Genomic DNA, 21,495 nt, shown 5'->3' with positions numbered 1-21,495 from the left:
GCTTAGTCTTGTTCCCATGTCTGCAATTAATTCTTCAATCCACATAGTAAAGGAAGGATTTACTTTCTGGTAATGGAGCAGGCAGTGTTTCCTTTCTGGTTGTGTGTACTGTGACTGTTTTCAGTTACAGGAGTAGTAGCAGGGATAATGTTTTCTATATCATTTGTTATTTATACATTTGATTACGGGTAGGTGATGTGAAATCTTAATATGAGATGTTCCATCTCCAGTGGGAAATGCTAACGTTGGATTTCAGATCATGTGTGAAACTAATAAATTATTTAAATTTTTGTTCTCTTTTCTAGAAAAACCCACACTTAAGTAACTCATTACCACCCCAATGAGCCTTCATGCCTCCATCACCCCCATTACCACCATCACTCTTCTTTTTATCTCTGTTCATCCGAGGTGTTTTTTTGCTATGGTATTAGTTCTATTTCTTTTCTGCTGTGATATTGGTATAAGTTTTATGCAAAGTTCATTCAGAACTTGCACTTCTGCTACTAAAAACATGGCAGCTTTACTATCTTGGGAACAGATGATGCATTATGAATGCATCTTATAATCGTTATTTTTGTATTCATTCATAAGCTTTTCCCTCTCCAGGTATGTGACTTATGGCTCTAAAGTACTTTAGGATGCAGTAAACGAAGAAACACCAGTTCATTATGTTTAGCTTGATTCTGTCTCTCTGACCCATATTGAATTTTAGTGTGACCATTGCTATAGACTATTCAGGTTGATGTCTGTTTAACTATGAGTTCACACCTTGCTTTAGAAAGCTTAAAAATAGCTTTAGCTGTACTGCAGCAACAGTTTATTTTTTTATTTTTAAGTTTGAGTTTGACATGGAAACAGGTGTTTCTATTTTAAGCATGAAATGGTGTACTTCTGTATTCCAGTACATGCAATATTCCTTACATTGGAATCCTAAACTCTATTTTCTCCACTCTTCCTCAATCTCAGTTTTTCTCCAGACTGATTTTGTCACCTTAAAAGACTCTATGCGGGCAGAATATGCAGCTGTGGCCATGTGATGCAAAGTGTGCTGGTTAGAAATGCCTTTGGAGCGCAGTGATGCTGTGTCCTGGATCTCAGCACATGTTGAGGAGCATTTGTTGTCGTCCATAGAGACTTTTGTGTTCTGAAAACACAGGGAGGAATTGATCATTGTTAGATTCTGTCGGTTTTCTGTTTTTTGTGTATGTGTAACCCTTAATTTTGTGGAATAAATCAGAATTGGAGAAGCTACAGAATACTATGCAGAATAAATGCACGGACTTTGGAAAGCCTGTGGTTCATTTGGTTTTCTTGGCAGATGGCATTGAGAAGTCTTTCGTGTTTGCTTTGCAAAGGCGGTACCTGCTTTGTGTTAACTGGGTGGGATTTTTGACTGTGTATTTCTAAACTTCCTTCTAGGCTGTTAAAGTATTTGGTTGGGAATATTGATCGTAATTGGGCTGCTTCTTTACCTGGTTTAAGCCATTCACATTTTTTCAGAGGTTCCTGACTGAGCTTCATGGTGGGTCTGAAGTTTAAACCTTTAACCAAAAGGTTCTTCATAGCTCATGGTAACTTTACTCTCACCTTGTTAATAACCTTTATCCTAATCTTAGACCTTCTTTATTAATGAGGTGATCTAATTACCGAGGTTCTTGGATTGTCTAGAAGCACCAGTAGGTGAGGCTTTGCTGGCCAGTGTGTGATGCCATGTATCATGTCGATTTTCTTGGTAAATAAAATTTTAATATCTTTTGATATAGATCGTTTCAGGTCTGTATGCAACTTAGCGTTCTGCGAATAACTGGCTTTGTATAAGACAGAGCTTTATTGGCCTAGATTAAAGGATGCTCATTATACTTTGCTCTTTGTTAAGTTTCTAATTGCTGCAACCATGAGGCAGGATGCTTTTTGAAAGATGTTAATTGCAGCCTGCTCTGACAGGTTATAGGGCAAGATGGCAAATCTGAGTCACTTTCTTCTAGGCTTCTGACAGTGCTCCCAATGCGGAGACTTGGTTAATCACAAGTGTTATTCAGTGGCTTCGCCTGTTGAAATAACATGCTCATTCTCAAAATGTAACTCCAGGTAGACAAAATTAGAGACACATTTGTCCATGAGATACCTGGTTGTCCATCATAATGCTACTCATGTCAAGATTCAGATTGTCCTTACTTGTGAATAATTGATGAATTTGATCCCGATGTGGATGTTTCCATCTTATGATGGACAATAAACAGTAGTTTACCATTTTATTTTGGACACTTTGTGTTTAACCTGATTCATTCTTAAAAGCAAAAACATTAGATCTACTTGAAAGGCTTGGAAAAGGGTGAAAACCCCCTTTGTTTCTTTATTTTATTAAAGATCCTGGAGGTCTCTTCCGCTCAATTTGCAGAGACTATAGAAGCTTGTTTGCTTGAAACAGACACATTGCCATTGGCTTACTTCTAGTGTTAATGTCAGTGCAATTGAAAGGAGGTCTGAAATATAGAAGAACTCTTGCTAGAGATCTGCAAATATAACTGCTGCTTAAGGCAGAACAAAAGCTTTTCTGCAGTCTTCTTGGTTAACTCCTATTATTTCTGTCAATTAGAAACACTGTCCAGGCTTGTAGTTAAGTGCTGTATAAATAAGACAGCAAAAAACACATCAGTATGGACTCAAACTGGACTCTGATCTACATTTGAATGTGTTTTGAGAAGAAACTGAATCATGTTCTGTAGTATTTTTTTCCCACCCATATAAATGTTGCTAGTAGCCTATACTTACTAAGCTCATTACTTTTTTTTAACCTTCTGTGCTCAAGACTGAGCAAAATATTACATTGTCTAAATTATTTTTTACATTTCAGATGCAAGATTTATCCACCCTGTGAAACTCAGAGTTTGTTCTGAAAAATGAGTTTATCCTTATTAATGTTGCCAGACAAGGGCCTGGATTGCTTTGTCTTGTTTAAGAAAAATCCATCTCTTCAACGTAGTTCTAGCATAGCAACTTGTTGTTTTAAGTATGTGTTGTGATCCAGTTGAAATTCATCCTTCCAAGCTTCTAGGCATCTTTCTGATATAAATCTATAAGTTTTAGACAAGACTATCCTGAAGCTAATGGGCCTGAATACTGAATGTAATCACTGGCTAGCTGCAAAACATGAGAGCAGCACGCAGGGCCAATTTGCAGCTATGAGTCCTGAAGTACTTGCTTACTGTGTAGGCTCCAGTGTTCCAGTGTATGAAGAAATCTGAACTATTTTGTGCCAAGTAGGGTGTGAATTGCAAAGGTCTGGCCTTTTTGTTTTGTTTTTCTCCCTGTTTTTTTTTTTTTTAAATAACCTGATATTCATTATGATTTTATTTTTTTTATATGGGAAAGCAGTAGATATATGCTACTCTACTTATGGTTGCTAGAAATGCCTTTATGAGTGTGTTTATTCTGCTTATCTACCATGAACTCAAATTTAGCTGAGCCTCAACCACTGACTAGTACAAACTAATAACTATGCATTATTAGTTTCTTATGGGTTTAATATGGTTTATTATTAATTCAAACTATTTCTCAATGTCTTCCATATATAGGAGGTTCTTAACTGTTGATTTGCTTCTTCCAAGACTGGTTGCAAGGTGGAGTCTAGTATTCTCGTTAACAGTAATATTACAATCATGTAGGACTATGACTGCTTATGGTAAATAAAAAAAAGTTAATTCTCCAGTCATTCAGACAACCCTTAGTGGTCTAGAATTGAAGGAAAAAAAGGGTTGTTTGTAAATTTTTTTCCAAGTTTGTTGTTTAGTCCTGAGGAAAAGGATAGCTTCATTTTTATGTGGGGTTCTTCAGTCTGAATTGTTCGGGGGGAGCAGTGGTGGGGAAACCTTCTGCAAGAAAAACGTTTTGTTTTGATATCATAGCCAATGTATTTAAGAGTTGTTCTAATTTTTTCCTTCATTCCTGATTCATGAAGGGGAATTAATTTGGAAGAATTGCTTTAATGATGAGTGTTTTCACTTACGATGAAGGCCAGGTAATACATTTAGGACCTGTATCTTCCATGCACATCATAAATGTCAGAAACTGCAGAAAAATGTATTAAAGTAGACATAAAGGACAGGAAACTGTGCAAACTAAGAATGATGTTTGTAATGATAGATACATAAGATTAAAGATTTCTTTAATGTGGATTGTATTAATTGGACTTTTCTAATGGCTTTCTCTTTCCCTAGGCTCGAGCTTTAACACCTCAGACAGCAGAAACGGATGCAATAAGATTTTTAGTTGGAACACAATCTCTTAGATATGATAATCAGGTAATTTTTTGGTGTAATGTTAGTTGTAATTTTTTCTTCTTTTTGTTTTAACATTGTTCCCATATCTTTCAGTTTTTTTCCTTCTATCCCCCTTTCCCCACATCAGTTTGAGCTTTAAGTGGTAGTCAAATTCAAGACTCCTGTGAGTAGGATACAAAGATACTGGTAAGAAACATAAATTAATGTGTAAATTTCTTAAATAAAAGATTAAATTCTTTTAAACTGTACGACTAAATCAGACAGACTTAACGAAGCAACTGCTGTGTTTCTGTGAATTTAAATCTTTAGATTCTCTGGAGCTCTCTTTAAGCCATGGAAGACATGCAAAGTAAAACAAAATTGTTTAACCCAAAATTATTTAACCCTTGATTGTCTCTTACGGGACTCCTGGCATGCATATAGTATGTGAAGCTTCATAGACTGGATTTTTCATTTTTAGTTATTGGTAATCAGCTGTGTACTTTCTGATCATAAACTCAGTAGGTTTAAAATTTGAAGGAATCAAATGGATTCTCTCAATTGAGCCAATTGAGAAAATGGCTCAATTTTTGTTGGGCTGTTTTCTTCTGTAGTTAAGAGTATGGTACTTCTAATTTTACAGTATTCTCTTTTTTTGACTAAAATTCAATGAATGTGTTCATACTGCAAGGAGATTTTGAGTGCCAGAACAATTAGAAAAACTATTGGCTGTCAGGTGGATGAGAGTTGCGGAGGGGCTACAGGGATGGCTTTTGTAAGAATTGAACTGCAGCTTCATTCTCTGTTCTTAATGTGATGCATTTACCAGATGTTTTCGGAAATGTATGCAGGAAACATACTGCACTTTATTCTTTTTTGATCGCTTAGATAGGGGTTGGACTCGATGATCTTGAGGTCTCTTCCAACCTAGACAATTCTGTGATTCTGCTTTCTCAGAGCTCTCCCAGTTACCTTCAGTCTTGTGTGTGAGAATCCCAAATACTTCTATGGCTTACCTTAATGCATGGCATTATGTAAGGACAGAGAATGGCAGTAGCCAGGCTGGAAGTGTTCCCCTGTCTCCTCTGCAGCCCATGAGAGCATGATGTAAGAAAATCAATTATGGGGATTGCGTAATTAAAGAAATAGTAATCTTGTTCTGAAAGAAGTAGTTTTAGTCTCCTTGCAATAGTCATTTCTGTCACTTGTAACTTCTCCAAACTTACAGGAGAATCAAAGGATTTTATTCTCTTACAAATCTTTACATTTTTTTCCTCAGTACTTGGGTTCAGGCTTTACCCAGCATAATTACAGCAGACAGATAACTTCTTTGTGCAGATACTGGTAATAAAACTGCTCATGTCCAAAAGGTGCTTTAGAACTAGGATAACAAACCTCCTTAATCAGGACACTACGGTCACGTTGAGGAAGTTCACCCTGTAGGCTTACACTTACCATTTTTGGCATCCTCATCTATAGTGTCCATATGCTGCACTGATTTACCCCAGGTGAGGCTCACTTCTGTACTGCGAGGGAAAAGCTAGAAAGCCAGGGATTCAATAACCGAACAATGACAACATGCAGAAATGGAGCTTATGTAAGACAGTTAGTATAGGTCAGTGAATGTTTCTGCTAGTATTTGTCTTTGTGGCATCACACCGTGATGCACAGTACTTGGTACTGTGAAAATTCTGTGAGAATTTTTTGTCTTTAGCATAGTTGCCATTCCGTATGATAAATAAAATTTATTATGTATTCAAATTCAAAAGGTTAAGAGGATTGATTGCATAAAAACAGTTGAGTATGTCTGGAATTTTGTGGTTCTTTGTGTAAAGCTGATAAACTGGAAGACTGTGCTGTTTGACCTGCTGCAAAAGATGGCAGTTTTCAACTTGAAAAGGATATAAATGATATCCTCATGAAAGAATTACATTTTGTATTTCCTTAGTTTTACTCTGGACCTTTGGTTAGTTCTGTGTTCCAGCAGGATCTCCAGCTATTGGTGAAGTCAGCTGAAGCAGAAATATAACAGCAGAGTAGAAATTGGTTACCTGTAATTTTCAAGGACTTCAGATGGGATAAAGAGCAGTCCCTTACTTTCTGTGCTAAGTGACCCTTTTAACCTGGTTAGTACAGGCACAGAATACGTGCAAGTGTAGTAAATGAAATTTTGATTTGTAGTTCACCTATGGGGACTTTGTTGGAGCTGCTGAAGGAGACTCCAGTGGAAGGTTTACTTCCCCTTTTAATTTTTTTAGGTAACTGAGAACAAACAGTTAAGCAGTTCTGATTGTGTCCTGTGCAGAAAACTAAAATCTTAATTTTTAAAGTAAGATCTTCACATTTCACATAATTTCTGTTAAATATCTGATTTGGTAAATTTGGGGGATCCACTTTGAGATGTAAAAGCCAATTATAATGTTTTTGCTGTATGAAATAATAATAGGAATTGCTCCTCATGGCTAGAGCCTGTTGGAAGTTTTGCCTGAAGGCTGTAAATATGTTGCTGTTCCTCACCTTGGAGTTCTGAGTTTGTTCACAAAAATAAAAATAAAATAAAATAAAAAAAAATAAAATAGCTCTTTTACAATTCAAATTTTAAGTTTATTCAGAACATCAAAATACATCTGATAAGAGCAGTATAAAGGGCTGTGATGTCTGGTGATGACGTTAGTGATTTTTAGTGATGAACATGTGTACCCTCTGTAGAGAGAGAAGTACTTGAATTAGGATGCAAGGAGTAGATTTAAAAAAAAAAAAAAGACCAAAATAAAGGGGGAACTATAGGTAAGTCTGAGTGACATGACTCTGGAGAGTTATGGAAGGCAGGAAGGACATGAAGTTGGAGATGCAGTTTCTGCAGGAGATGGATAGAGTCCCGATTCCTGTGTAGATTTGCAGATTCAGGGCAACAAATAGAGTTCAGTCTGAAAAGGCAGCTTGCTAATCAACTGCAGGAGTGCCTTTATGCCTGGAATGGCAGAGTGGAAGAACACAGGTGATGAGATCCAGCATGATATTTGAAGAAGCATTTGCTGCTGACAGTGTTTGGGAGGAGAAGGAAAGAGGTAACACGTAAATTCAGTCATTTCAAAAAATAGTGTACAATATTGTTTAATGAGATTATGGCTCTCTAAAACTTGTTGGAATTCGCTGTTGAGCTTACTAGAATTAGTCCCTTGAGGTTACTTGTGTGTGTTGTGTGAGGTTGGAATCTTTCTCAATTTCTTCTCTTTCTGAGGCAGCTGTATAAAAAAAAATCATCAACAATAGGGAGGAAAAATGAGAGTAAGATATATCTATTAAAAGACATAGAGCTAGTAATTTTAAAAAGAAGTCCAAATATTCTTAGTCTTTCAGTTCATCATTTTAATTTTGCACATAGCTTAAACTTGATTATATTTCCAAATGCTTTAGTAATTGGTACAGCTTTATATATTGGTGCAGATGTAGGATTGCTTGAAGTGAATTCTCAAAGTTTCTTACTGAGTTTCTAGTATTCGTGTTTCAAAACAGAGTCCTTTCCCTCTCTCCCATTCTTTCTTCACAGGACATTTAAATTTGACTTCAGTATAGGATTAGTGCAGACATCTAGACTAAGGATTGTGATGTTTTTATTTCTGTCTATTGCTAGAAGTGTTGAATTGCAATACTAGTGGCTTATTTACTATTAACTAAAATATGAAAAATCACCTTCAAGCTTTAAGTTGCAAAATTGAGAAGAATAAACATGGTATTTCATCAAAACAGGGAAATGGCTTGTTTTTCTAGAAAAGTCTATCCTGCATGAAATCGATAATATGCTAAATTGTTAGTATAACAATTAATTAAAGTAGATATCAGATACAAAATTCTCATTACATTGTTTTGTGCAGTCATCATGTATAATTAAGACCCACAGGAAAACATTTGAAATCCTAATGTTCTCTTTTATTGTATTTGCAGATTCACATCATAGATTTTGATGATGAAAATAACATTATAAACAAAAATGTGCTTCTTCATCAAGTGGGTGAAATCTGGCACATTAGTGCCAGTCCTGCAGATAAAGGTGTACTTGCTACTTGCTACAATAAAAGTAAGTTCTTTCTAACAATTTTGAACTTAAATATTTTGATATTTTGAATGCACAACGATGGAACATTTGGCTATGTGTAAACACTTTAAAATAGGAGTTACCAACACAGGCATTTTTTAAGATCACCTGTGCCATTAATTATACCTTGTCTGTCTCCTGTCCATAGATCATCCTGGTTACAAGCCTGTTTGTGTTCATGTCAAAGAATGCAGCATAACCAAAGTGTTGCTTACTTGATTAATGTAAGCATGTGAAATAAAATACTCCTGTTATTTTAGGCTTCATTCTTTTTATTGCTTTATATGTTTAGTTTTGAAAGTGAAAGTAAACATCTTTCCAAACGGCATCTTGCCAGCATCAAGCTCCTTTAAAATTGCAGGTGAAGTCTGTATATAGTGTTGTTTGTCATATATTTAATGCAGACATGCCCACAGAGGACTATAAATTATCTAAATATCTCAATGGAAACAGTAGGAGTGTTCCTTGTGTAACCTATCACTAAGTGCACAGCTGTTGAGATTAAGGATCTTCCTGCCTTTCCTAGGCAAGGCAGGTGTGAAGATATTCCTGTTATGAGGTGTGAAAAATCCCCTTGCATCACTTGAGGAAGGCGGTACTTTTTCTCTCTGACAAGCAAGAAATCAGTGCTGTCAACCTGAATAAATATTGTTCTAGCATATATTAGTGTATTCTTTCATGGAATAAAGCAGATCTAAGAATTTAAGAATAAAGTAAGTAGTGAGTTTCAGATTTCATGCATCTGTCAGCTGCAGAGCTGTAAATTCCTACTGCTCAACCTTGTGTTAGAGAAAGGGTTCCAAGACTGCTTTGTTCTCCTTTGTCTTCTGGACTGAAAAAAAAGAAGTCCTACAATTTGAATTTGGTGTGTGTGTGGGGAGCGTTGTTGTGTGTTCTTTAAAACAAAACAAAAATTGCTGTATAGTGGGAAAGACTTCATAGAATTTATGCATTTCCCCTCTCCCCTCCCCCTCCCCCCCGTGTAACTGAACAGCAAGGTGGTGAGAAGTTACCAACTCTGGTATTTAAATAGGATGTTACATAAATTAATAGAATATCCGGAGTTGGAAGGGACCCACAAAGATCATCAAGAAATGTTAACATCTCTTAATTTATTCAGTTTGTATCTGTTTTTAAACTCAAATATTTTACAGTGTGATAACAACTCTTAAATATATGCCTTTCTAAGAAAGGCATATGAAGTTATTTGTGGTTACTCTACAATGCTATAAGAAACATTCCTTACAGCAGTTTTTTTTTTTTTGAAAAAAAAAAGCCTCTTTGGGAGAGAGCTTATCAAGTGAGTATGTCTGCTAGCCAGGCAATTTAAATTTCTGTACCATTTCTGGTCTCCGTTACTGGATCTATTAAATCACATTCATGTTTTCTATTCTAGCTTTTCCGTGTTCTAGATTTGGCTTACTTGTTTATAAACATTAAGCTTTCTTGTTTGTACTTCGTTCATTTTCATTTAGAATCATCAACCCAAAATGTTCTGCAGAAAACAAGATCTGATTCTTAAATGTTTATTGATGACTCTAAATAGCAATGTATGGAGCTGAAAGCACACAGCACAAGGTTCTAATAATAAGGAATACAGAGTTCAGCAGACAACTTACTTCAACTAGTAATGCAACCAAATTAAACAATCGAAACCTTAAAATCCCTTCTAAGGTACTGTTTTTTCTAAATTATTTTAAGAAGATACTACTTTCCCTTATTGAAGCACCAGGTAAATGAGATCCTGTCAGGAACAGTCATAGGTATTGGGACCACCTCTTTTGTCTGAGCACAGTACTTCTGGCAAATTTTGACTGCTGTTGGAACTGAGAGAATGAATTAGTGATGTGTGGCCATTGCTAATAGCTGCTTCTCAGTCACTTCACTAAGTAGTGAAACTTGGCAGAGAAGAGAAGTGGAATCACACTTTGCAAGCCATAGATCACAGAAGTGAGTTAATGAAATAAGGTGAAGCACTTGTGGAAAAAACTGTGAAAATCTGTCTTGGATATTGGTGAAGAGACTGAGTTTTCCTTCATTTTATATATTTTTATATGTGTATAGTTACCTAACCATAACCATAGTTGGTTAGGATCTTTTTTTCACATCTTGGTTATGCTGTGTTACTTCACAAAAAAAAAAGCGTGGTACATGCGAACAAAAGAGCACTCTTTAGAGATTTGTGTTTATTGTCTATGGAGAGAAGTATATCATTCATATAAGAATTTTTGGGAATATAAAATCTGAACTGTAAATGTAATAGTGTGTACCTGCCTTGTAAAGAGACTTCTGATGCTCAGTGTTTGAAAAGGATTTGACATTTAGCGGTACAAAAATACATAGCTGATTTTTTTTCTTGTTCTACTGTTTTGGTCATCTGGAGTTGCTCTCATTAAGACCACAGATAAATTTTCTTTCTAAAGGTGATTTATTCAAGACAAAAATACTTTCTAGGCTCTTTTTCCCCAGATTGTAGCTACTCTTTGTTTTAAGTGATACCAAATTCTTCAAACACAAAAATCTTTCTGTAGTATCCAGTTATAATCTCCTGTCTTATTAAGACATTCACACTTTTTTCTTAATAAACTATACAGCCATTAATACTACTGTCTCAAGGTCAAAAGTGACACTAGCAGTCTTACTGTATGTGTTGAAATACAAACAATTTGTTGTTACTTGCTTTTCTTTCGGAGAGGTAAAATGTTATAGCTAAACAATTTAATATGTAAAGTATTTTTCTAATTTCTGCTGAGTGCTAGGAACTGTATGAGGGGAAACTGATATACTCATCTGATAAAGGTATGTTATCTGTGGGATCAAGAATTAAATGGTAAGATGTAAGCCCTTTGTGTTTGGGATGGGATGGCACAGGATGCAATGGTGTTCTGAAACTTACCGTTCTTTTTGAGAGAGGCTTGAATTAATGTAACGTGTCTGTCAACAAAAAGTTGAAACATACTCTTGGATGGGGAAGTCTTTTTCATTTTTTTCTCCCTCTCAAGTACTTCAGCTACTGATAAGCATCGTGGTATTTGTACAGCATATGCTTCCAAGAATACAGTTATGAGGCATTTTTCCAGGAAACATACAGCTAGAAAACCAGAAACCTCCTTCAAAATAAGCGATGCTAATGTAGAATCTTCTGATGTCACTCTGTGCACTGAATTTACAAACTTTTTTCCCCGATTTGTGAATGTGAAATCATTTAATTTCTTTTGAATGAAAGAGGCATAAGCAGGTAGAACTTACAATGTAGTAATTGTTATTGGTTACCCCTACTGAGGAGCAAAGTCTGGTGACAAACCGTAACAGTATAGCTAGGCTGCCATATCAGTGAAAACTTTTGTCTGTTAGCCACTAGATCACAGAATCATCCAGGTTGGAGAAAACCTCTGAGATTTTTCTTTTTTATTTGTTTGCCACTAAAAATTATTAGCTTGGATGTAGCTAAGGTATGAGAACCCTACAGATAATACAGTAAAACTGATGTAATAACAGGTAAGATTTTTCTAAGTTTAACTTTTGCATCTGTTTAGAAGAAACATACTTATTAGAAGGTTTTAAACAACCTTCATAATAGTGCATTATTACCATAATTGGATCCTTCCATATAAGCAAAATGGTGATTTTACATTGTCTCCATCTATTTTGGGCAATCGTGACACTGACATAACTTGTTTGGGTTTTCAGTTTGGCAGCTATTTGTTATTACGAGCACTGTAAGAATTAGGAATGCTGTATTTTATACCACATGCCCAGATTGTAAGGAGAAAGACTTATAAATATGTGAAAGAAGCTAAGTATAAGAGGAAAAACTGTGTTAAAACATGTATGAAAATCTTGAAGATGGGGGAAGCAAACTTCTAAAATTAATATTTTAGATACCTAGATGAAATTATGCACTGCTAGTCAGTTTTGTGACAATGATGCATCTTTCCTCTCTATTGTGCCAAGTCAACTGAATCAAAGAGGTTTTCCTTAAGCAGGATAAGATTACTATTGACAGCTTTGACATAGATAAGAATTAAGGCAAAAATGATTTTTGTAATCTTATAATTTTGAAATTTAACAATCTAACCTAATTTATAACACACATTAGGTTTGAAGAAGGAAAAACAAACAGCCAAAAGGATGGATTGCGTGAGGAAGTAATGGCCTCAAATGGCACCAGAGGAGGTTTAGGTTGGATACTGGGAGAAATTTTTTCACTGAAAGGGTTGTGAGACTGGAACAGGCTGCCCAGGAAAGTGGTTGAGTCCTTGTCCCTGGAGGTATTCAAAAGATGTGTAGATATGGTACTTAGTGACGTCGTCTAGTGCTAGCCTTGCCAGCAGTAGGCTAACTATTGGACTTGATCTTAGCGGTTTTTTCCAACCTAAATGGTTTTATGATTACACATAGGGTCTGTGGTAATACAGGCAGCAAAGAACTGGCTGCAGTTGGACTTTGACTGGCTAATGCTTTATCTCTGAAAATTTACATGGGTTTATTTCTATATAATGTCTATTGTATCTTAAAGTTACTGTACTTAGTGAAGCAGAAATTACTTTTTCTCACAGTGGCCCAGTAATAAAAAGGAGAATGTGGTATTCAACAGAAAATCTACATCAAAACAATCCTAGAAACTTTACACTCTTCCTTCTGTTACTCTGACTAGCTTCAGTCAGTTGCCTCTTAATTTCTTACTTTCTCTAAATTAAAGTGCTACAGTAGTGACACTTTCAAAAACATGAATAAAAAAAGTGACAAAGTAATTAAGGAGGTTATAACAGCTTGGTAGAAGTATACTTCTAAATATCAGAAAAGAATAATGATGGGGTGGGGTGAGGGTCAGGACTAACCTCCACAGAGAGACATAAACCAATGGGAATGATACACTATATATAGAATTAATATAAAAATGAAGATAAATTAGTCTTCAAATTTGCAAGTGTTTGGTAGCTATCCAAGAGCTCTATTCACCTTCTTAGGGAAAATCATTTCACATGTAATAAAGTTTGAAAGAAGCTTTGTTTCAGCATTCAAAAGAGCATCATGGCCTACACTAGGTTAATTTTTTCATTGTGATGAGGTAAAATGCCAGAAAGGTTGTAGATCATGGTAGAGAAGAGTAGCTTGGGAAATAGAACTTGTCAGCTTTTCATTGTTCTAAGAACCTGTTGAAATGCTATTTATATGAAGTCTCTGTATTGCTGGAGTTACAGGAAGTAGGAAAGCGTTCAAGTGGACTTCTAACAGTGTCCCAAGGCAGGGAAAAATATTGTGTCACAACTGAAAAAGTTCTTGTGTGTGAAGTGAATAATGAAAGCCTAGAGTTGGCTGAAGAAAGTGGGATCCTTAGGTTAAGATCAAGTTGGGGAGAACTTGGAAATAGGTTGACTTCTAAATGATGCCCTTTTTTGTCAGTCCAGTTTGTAATACACTGTCGCAGAGTATGTGAAACGTTTCCCAATTAAATGGTTGCACAGAGGTGGGTAGATGTTGTGTGTGGTTTTTGTGAACATGTGTATCTTGAACATGAGTTTCACACACACACAGAAAAAAAAGCTTTAATCTGCTCTCCTGTTTCTTCTATGCAACCCTCCCCTTTTCTCACCTGCCACTTCAGGATGCTGCTGAAATGGAGATGGAATATTTCTATAGCACTTCTCTGTGCTGTAGAAAGTAAATTTCAACTATATTAAAAGAGAATGCAGGGGGATTCTTCTGTAGGACAACTTAAGAGTTTTGCAGCCATGTTAGTTTTCCAGCAATGGATGGATTTTTCCTGAATTTCTTGAGTATGGTCCCTGCCCAGCAGGGTAATAAGGTAAATAATGGTCCTAATATGCTAAGGGAAAATTATCATCCAAAAATAACAATTTTTGGTAAGTATGTAAATACTTAGAGATGTTTTTATATATAATATTTATATTTATATTCATATATATATGTTTGTATATATATATAAACATACTGGTCTAATCCAGGCTAAGAATTCTGCATCAGTAGTAAATGCTGTTTGCCTGCTGAACCTCTCATCATGTCTAAATGGTTACGTGCATTACTGTAAACGTGAATTTTGTGGAAGTGTTTGGAAGCAGTTATTCTGACTTACAGATAAATGATTTACTTTTACATGCAAGTGAAGGGTGTGCTTGCAGCTCAAAAGTAGATAACCGTATCTCAACCTTAGGCATTGCCTAAGCGTACTGTTAGGTTTCATAGGTCTGATAGGGGATATGCTTGCTGAAAAACAGGGTGAAGGAGTGAAGGAAAAAGTAAAATTGGAGTAACAAGGAGATCTGAGGGAAGGAGATCTCAAAAGCAAATAAGGGATGTGTCACTTAAGGGACAAATGTATGGCTGCAACCACTTGTAAGAAAGCAAGAAGGTACAAAGTTGTCTGTAGCCTTTTGGCATGTGGTTCTGTAGAGTACTGTAGAAATCTTGTACTAGTACGATGTCTCTTCAGTGTTAGTATTTAGTAAGTGTTTTCTATAGCACTTACAGACAGTAAGTAGAAAAATCTGTTATTGTGACTAAATGTCTGTTCTATTTTTTGATTATTGGTCTCTATTTTGCATTTTCTTTCCTCTTTATCCATGGCAACTCCCCCTACTTTCTTTGATACCTTATGTTCTTCCTTTCCATGCCATCTCCTGAGAAGATCATTGGTGAAATAAATTCATTCTTAAATTCATTCTTGGCTCTGGCCAGCAGTGGTTCCCTTTGAAGCCGTCTGGAGCTGGCTCTGATCTGACATGAGGCAGCTGCTGGGCTCTGCTCACCAAGGACACCCCTGCAGCCCCATCTACTACCAAAACTTTGCCACGTAAACCCAAAATGGTCCAAATACTTCTTGAACTCTGGCAGGCTCAGTGCTGTGACCACTTCACTGGGGAGCCTGTTCCAGTGCTGTGTCAGTGAAAAACCACTTCCTAACACCTGGGCTGAACCTTCCTCCCCCCAGTGCAGCTTCTTGCTGCTCCCTCAGGTCCTGTTGCTGGTCAGAGAGGGAATATGCAGTATTCCCAGGGAGAATAGTGTATATCAACACTGATAATGATTAAAGAGCAAGACAATGATTGCTTGATTGTGAGGAATAAAAGTTGCTGACCATAACAGTCTTAACATTGAATAATAATTTTTTGATATAAGACAGTTGGCTTTTTCTGATTGTATCAGTATTGCTAGTAACAATATCTTTAGCTGAAAGTTATAAGCTGTAGTGTAAAAGGAATAGTCTTAGGACATCAGACCAAGATTTTAAGGTTTTGTATATATCCCAGTAACTTCAGCAGGGCCATGACATTGCAACTGGGTCATAACAGAACAACCACTGTATGCTACCAAGGTAATGGAATACATACAATAGTGCAATCAGCATTGCAACAGACTTGCAATAGTGTGTACTGTTAAACTGTTAAGATTCCCATGTGCAGTTCAGCAGTTTGAGGTATTGACACCCAGGGGTAGTCCCAGACCATCACTGTTAGTTTTGAGCGTAGCCTCATCCTGTCAGCTTGCATTGCATAAAGGGTGAGTGCTACTGTGCCAGCTGGCCTCAGGTTGGACTTTGAGTTGCCAAAAAAAAAAAGTCACAATTCTCTACTGCAGTTTGTTATACAGTATACAAATTATTTATTTTGGAGAATGTGTTTCAGGCAGACATTAGACAAATACTGAGAAAACATGATAAAGATATGTATGAAACTTAAGCTGTGAAGATAAAGAATTTCAGTTCTGGTATCAGTGGTATGATAATTCTGTTGTGAGGGTTATTCCACAAAACTGAGACAATTCATTTTTCTTGGAGATAATTTGATGCTTCTGGAGAAGATGGTATTTTGGAATAGGGCTATTTTGATACAGCATTTATCCAGACTAGTGACTACTGCAACAGGGTGGTTAAGATAGGATTGCTAGGTGCTGTGCTGGTATTTTTAAAAATGCTGATGAATTCAAGAGAAAGCTTAACATGTCCTGTTCTGAAGTGAATGCTGGGACACCTCCCACCAGACCAGGTTGCCCAAGGCCCAGTCTGGCCTGGCCTTGAACACCTCCAGGGATGGGGCATCCACAGCTTCTCTGGGCAACCTGTGCCAGTGCCTCACCGCCCTCTGAGTAAAGAATTTATTCTGAATACCTAATATGAATCTACCCATCTTTTAGTTTAAAGCCATTACCCCTTGTCCTATTACTACACTCCCTGACAAAGAGTCCCACCCTAGCTTTCCTGTAGGTCCCCTGTAAGCACTGGAAGGCACTATAAGGTCTCATCTCCCCTGAGCCTTCTCCAGGCTGAACAACCTGATCTCCCTCAGCTAGTCTTTGTAGAAGAGGTGCTCCAGCCCTACGATCATCTTTGCGGCCCTCCTGTGGACTTATTCTAATATGCCCATGTCCTCCTTTTGCTGGGGGCCCCAGAGCTGAATGTGGTGCTCCAGGTGGGGTCTCAGGAGAGGGAGCAGACAGGGAGATCACCTCCCTTGCATTGCTGGCCACGCTTCTTTTGATGCAGCCCATGGTTGGCTTTCTGGGCTGCAGGCACACATTGCCAGGTATTTCATTTTTTTCTTGAAAACTTCAGTGGGAACAGAGGATGAAAGATATGTTTTATTTACAAATGCACATATCTTACCGAGCATTTGGTTTTAGGACTTCTATTCCTTGCTTTCTCTACCATATTTTTAAATATTTGTTTAAACACTTTGTCATAATTTACTCACAAAATTTATGACCTTTTGAAAGTTTTTTATTTTTGAATTTGCCTAAGATTAGTTTATTCCTGTGGAGCTCTGAAAATACTTTAGCATTCTTATTTATTGAAATCTCATTACCATCTCTAGCAGTTCAAACTATCAAAAAGCTTTAATGATTTTAAATTTTGTTTTCAGACTTGTGAAACAAAATTGCTTAAAACCAAGAAAATAGTTCTTCAAGATGCATAAGCCACAAAGTCTGGCTTTCTGATAACTCTTCCTTGCTTTTCTAAATTTCTTTCAACTTGGTGCATATTTGTTACATCCTAGCATCACGGAAGTGAGGCAAATCTTGAGATATTTTGAAAATTCAAAAAAAAATAATTCATGGGGTTAGGCAAGCTACACGACTTTGACATCTGTGCATTTGTACTTGGACAGGTATACATGCCTGCTTACAGAAATGAAAATTCATTATGTGCTATTGCAGATTCTTAGGCAGACTTGTTAACACGAACAAACATCTGTTGTACTGATGACATCAGTATATGCTGTTGTATATGGTCTGTCTGATTTTTGTTGCTAATAAGATTTCTTTCACAGGAGGGGAAAAGTGGCTGTAGTCTATCAATTGCAGAGCTGTATAAAATATAGAACAGCTATCAGTGAAGGTCTCATTTTTGCCTTTGTAAATGCAAACATTTTGAAAACCATTTTGTGAAAGAAAGGCTAGTGTTGTGTTTTTTGTTTGGTTTGTTTGTGTTTTCCCTTTCTATTGCCTTCCTAAAAGTAAGGAAACAAAGCCCTAGATTTTGCTTATCACCTTTCAACACTTTTTTCTCTCTTTGAGTTGGATTTTCTTCCTTGTCTTGATGACTGGATAACCAGGGAAACTGGCATCCCAGGATGTGTGCTGATGAAGGGAGAGCTACTGATCAGTCTGCTTTCAGAATCTTAATTTTTAATGAACAGTGACGTAGCTTTAATGACTAAGAAAAGTGTGGAGGAGTGTCTTTTGATTTTTTTAAATACAGTACCCTTTTCCATTAAAAATAAATAAAAATGCAGTTTACTGTGCCCTGGCTGTATTCTCCATCTCGCACTCCTCCCTTAGGGGTTATTTGTAGTTCACCTGAATGTGGTAATACAATTACATGAACTTTTCCCAAAGTAAGAACATAAATTAATCTGTGCATGCATTTCATTCCCTGGCTGTGCCTTCTGTGTTAAAGTGTGTGTGTGTGTTGTTTTAAGAATCAGTTGTCATAAAACATAATATTGCTTCTCCTCCATTTTTGCTCTGGGTGTTGAAGGGAACAGATGAAGACGTGCTGAGATACGATTTTTACTTATCTCCAAAATAGATCAGGAGAAGTGGGAGCCTAACATGGTTTCAAGGAGGTAGAGGTTGGAATTGGTTATCAAGATAACCTTTGAACGTGTACAATTACAGGTTTTCTCAGACAATAGCTATCAGTTCTGGCAGGAAACCTATAGAGGCAAAAAAAAAAAAAGGAAAAAGGAATAATACAACCATCTGTATCTGTTGTTGAAAATTAGTTTTGGTATGGAGTGGAGGTGCAGTAAGGTGTTTGACCTTCATGCTGCGGTGTCTATGAAAGTTAGGCACTTCTCACATGCTTAGGGCTTTTTGTTTTCCTTCCAAAATAGTCTTCCCAACTTATTGACCAGAACAAAGATTGGTTCATCTGTACAAGTATCATGACTCCGGAGGAAGTAACAGCACATGCTGGGTAGGAACAGCACAGACTGGCATCTAATCCCTTTCTGAACTTGTCAAGGCTATCTTTCTCCATGAACTTTTTTTAACATTGAATTTCAGCCTGCTCTTTACTGATGAAACTCCCTGCCCTTTGTTTTTGAACATGTCTTGTACTGTTTTGGTGAGTACCACTTAGTTCTAGTATTGCAAAGTTTTGCCTATAATGGATTTAAAACAAACAAAACTTTATCATTGCTGTTCTGTTTCCCTAAACTTAATTCTTTCCAGGACACTTTCCTTACAAATGAAACCTATTGAACATCTCCTAATAGGACATGTGTTCCATCCTCTTCATTTATGTTGCCCTTATCCAATCCTGTTGTGCCCTGCTTTACATGCAAACATCAGAATTGCTCACGCTGTTGGAGGTATGGTATCAGTGTTTTATGGAGCTGTGAAATAATTTTTGTTTTGTTCTCTGTACTCTTTGTCAAAATGCCCAATATTTTGCTGTTTGTGTAGCTACTGCTCATTACCCTTGGAGAATTGTCAGTGGTGACATGAAGAGCTTCTGGGGAGTTGTAACAACCAGTTCTGATTGCAGCATCATGTCAGGATGGCTTAAATTATTCTTGTCTATGTGCATTAGCTCATGTTTGTACACAGTGAAGTTCATCTGTCCTATTTGGGCCACTGAATTTTCTGGGATTCTACAGAAGTTCTCACCTTTGACATGGTGTGGAATTACCTGAAAGTGTGTCAGAAGTAGACTAGGGGTTTATACCATGACAGTAATAACTCTCTTTGGGGAGCTCACAGTGAATGCCAGTTCTGTTCTTAACTTCAGCCTTTTGGAGCCTTGTTATACATCCATTGGGATAATGCTTGATGAATTCCTCTAACTATGAGGAGGACAAATGAAGTTTGAAAGCAAAGTCTCTCTCAAGCATAACAATATAGAGATTTTCTTGAAGTCAGACTGTTACCAATGCAAGAAAAATATTGTGTGGCATGAGTGACTAAGGAAAGGAGCACTTATAAAGTTGGTTAAAACAGTCTCAGACCATTTTAAAATTAAATACTTTGGGGAAAAAAAAAAATCCCATATCACTTGTTTTTCCATGTTTTAGCTTTCCCCTGTATATCTTAAGTGTTCAGTTTCTTAATCAAATCCATTGAAATATATATGGAAAAAAATTGTTTTCCCAATGCAAATGTGTTTTTGACTTCTATAAAATTAGGTTTGGGGCTTTGATTACATGTAGGGACACAGAAAGCCACCAGAGGGCAAAAGAAAAGTACTGTTATCTCAAATTTCACATGTGCAGGCATGCACATGTACAAACATCTTTTTGCTGTTTTTGTTTCTGCAAACAAGATAGGTGCCACTGTCTTAACAATTATGAAGATCCAATATAAATAGCTTTGTTTTATAGGTCCAGAACCTACACACATACAAACACAGAACTGCTGTTTAATTTTGATAAAAAAGAAAAATAGAATTTGTTTTTAAAATCTACCTATTTCAAACATTGAATCTGCTCTGAGTGTAATGCATTGCACTTCTCACACAGTGAACTTGTGTGTTTAAAAAACTTCCTGCAGATAAATTTTACTTGATAAGGGTGTTGGAAATAATGCTGTTGGTGGTGCTATCAGCTGCTTAGTAGTGAGGACAGTAAGCGACATGAACTTCTTTGGGTTCACTGTTCTTTGCTCTGGTGAAAATGCTCTGTTTTGGGACATCTTTGGTATAGCCCCATGAACTAGAGTCTCTCCAACATGAGGGGGTTGGCACAGACTGGGGGATGGCAAGATTGAACGCATCTCAAAATATTGCCCAGTGCTCCCCTCAGCAGTACTGGAGGCCCACATGGAGGAATTCCCGTCCTTGTGGTTTGAGGGGAGCAAATTACACATGTAATCTGCTTGGTGTTCTTTGTTCTCTAAGTGCTCTTTGTAGATCATACCTGGTGCTTTTCTAGGAATTCTTATGTCCAACTGGTGGTAGTGTTCCCATCTAAGTACCTCCCAATAAGGTTTTGAGTGGAAATAGTTGGCTATCTGATGCATGTGATGGAAAACCACTATGGAAATAGTTCCTCTTCTCAAGCTTATGGGCTTGAGAAGTTGTTTCATGTTAGTTGCTCTTCAAGTTGAAGGCTTCTGTGTGTAGATAAATGTTGAGTCCAGTCCAAAGGACAGGTAACAAAGCAGTGTCTCAGAGCAGATATGGAGGGAAAAGGGTAAGAACTGAGGAGCTTACGTAAAAAATAATTAGCTAGAAGCACAGATGCTTGTTATTCATTGATTTAGCATTTCATCTTTATTTGACAACTGTTATTGGGATAATTGTAACGTTTGTGCTATGAGGCAAAATAGAGCTAATGTCAGAAAGAAGAGGGAGGAGAGAAAATGACTGAAATTGATGTATTACAGGATGGTCATGATATTGAAAAGAATGCTCTAAAATATCGAAAGATAAAATGCTGCTGAATTAGAGCCCTCAGTGAGGGAGAATCCATTGAGTTATCAGGCTGCTCTGTCCTTCAGCATCAGAAGGTTTCCCCTTTTTTTGAGAATAGAGCAAGAAAAACTGCTTTCCTTATCCGATCTGTAAGTAGTCTTGTTTGCCCAGTGTTCAAATATTGAACTGATCCAGCATAGTAAACTGGAAAAAAAAAGTTCTTTCTCTACCTCCAGCCAGCACATTGTTGCAGTAAGTAACGTTTG

The 21,495-nt window shown here is 36.9% G+C and overlaps 1 protein-coding gene across 2 annotated transcripts in view; it reads left to right on the top strand.

Annotated features, from left to right (window-relative positions):
• The window catches only part of EIPR1 (EARP complex and GARP complex interacting protein 1), a 74,079-nt gene that overhangs the window by 7,437 nt on the left and 45,147 nt on the right, over positions 1–21,495 (top strand). For both annotated transcript variants that reach the window (XM_068678517.1, XM_068678518.1), the window contains exons 2-3: positions 4,218–4,301; positions 8,205–8,337. In XM_068678517.1, coding sequence (XP_068534618.1) covers positions 4,218–4,301; positions 8,205–8,337 — 217 coding nt within the window. The remainder of the gene's footprint in view (positions 1–4,217; positions 4,302–8,204; positions 8,338–21,495) is intronic.

The sequence above is a fragment of the Anas acuta genome, chromosome 3 (assembly GCF_963932015.1).
Source record: "Anas acuta chromosome 3, bAnaAcu1.1, whole genome shotgun sequence".
NCBI lineage: Eukaryota > Metazoa > Chordata > Aves > Anseriformes > Anatidae > Anas > Anas acuta.
Note: the sequence above shows the minus strand (reverse complement) of the source record. Positions and strands in the feature narration are given on the sequence as shown.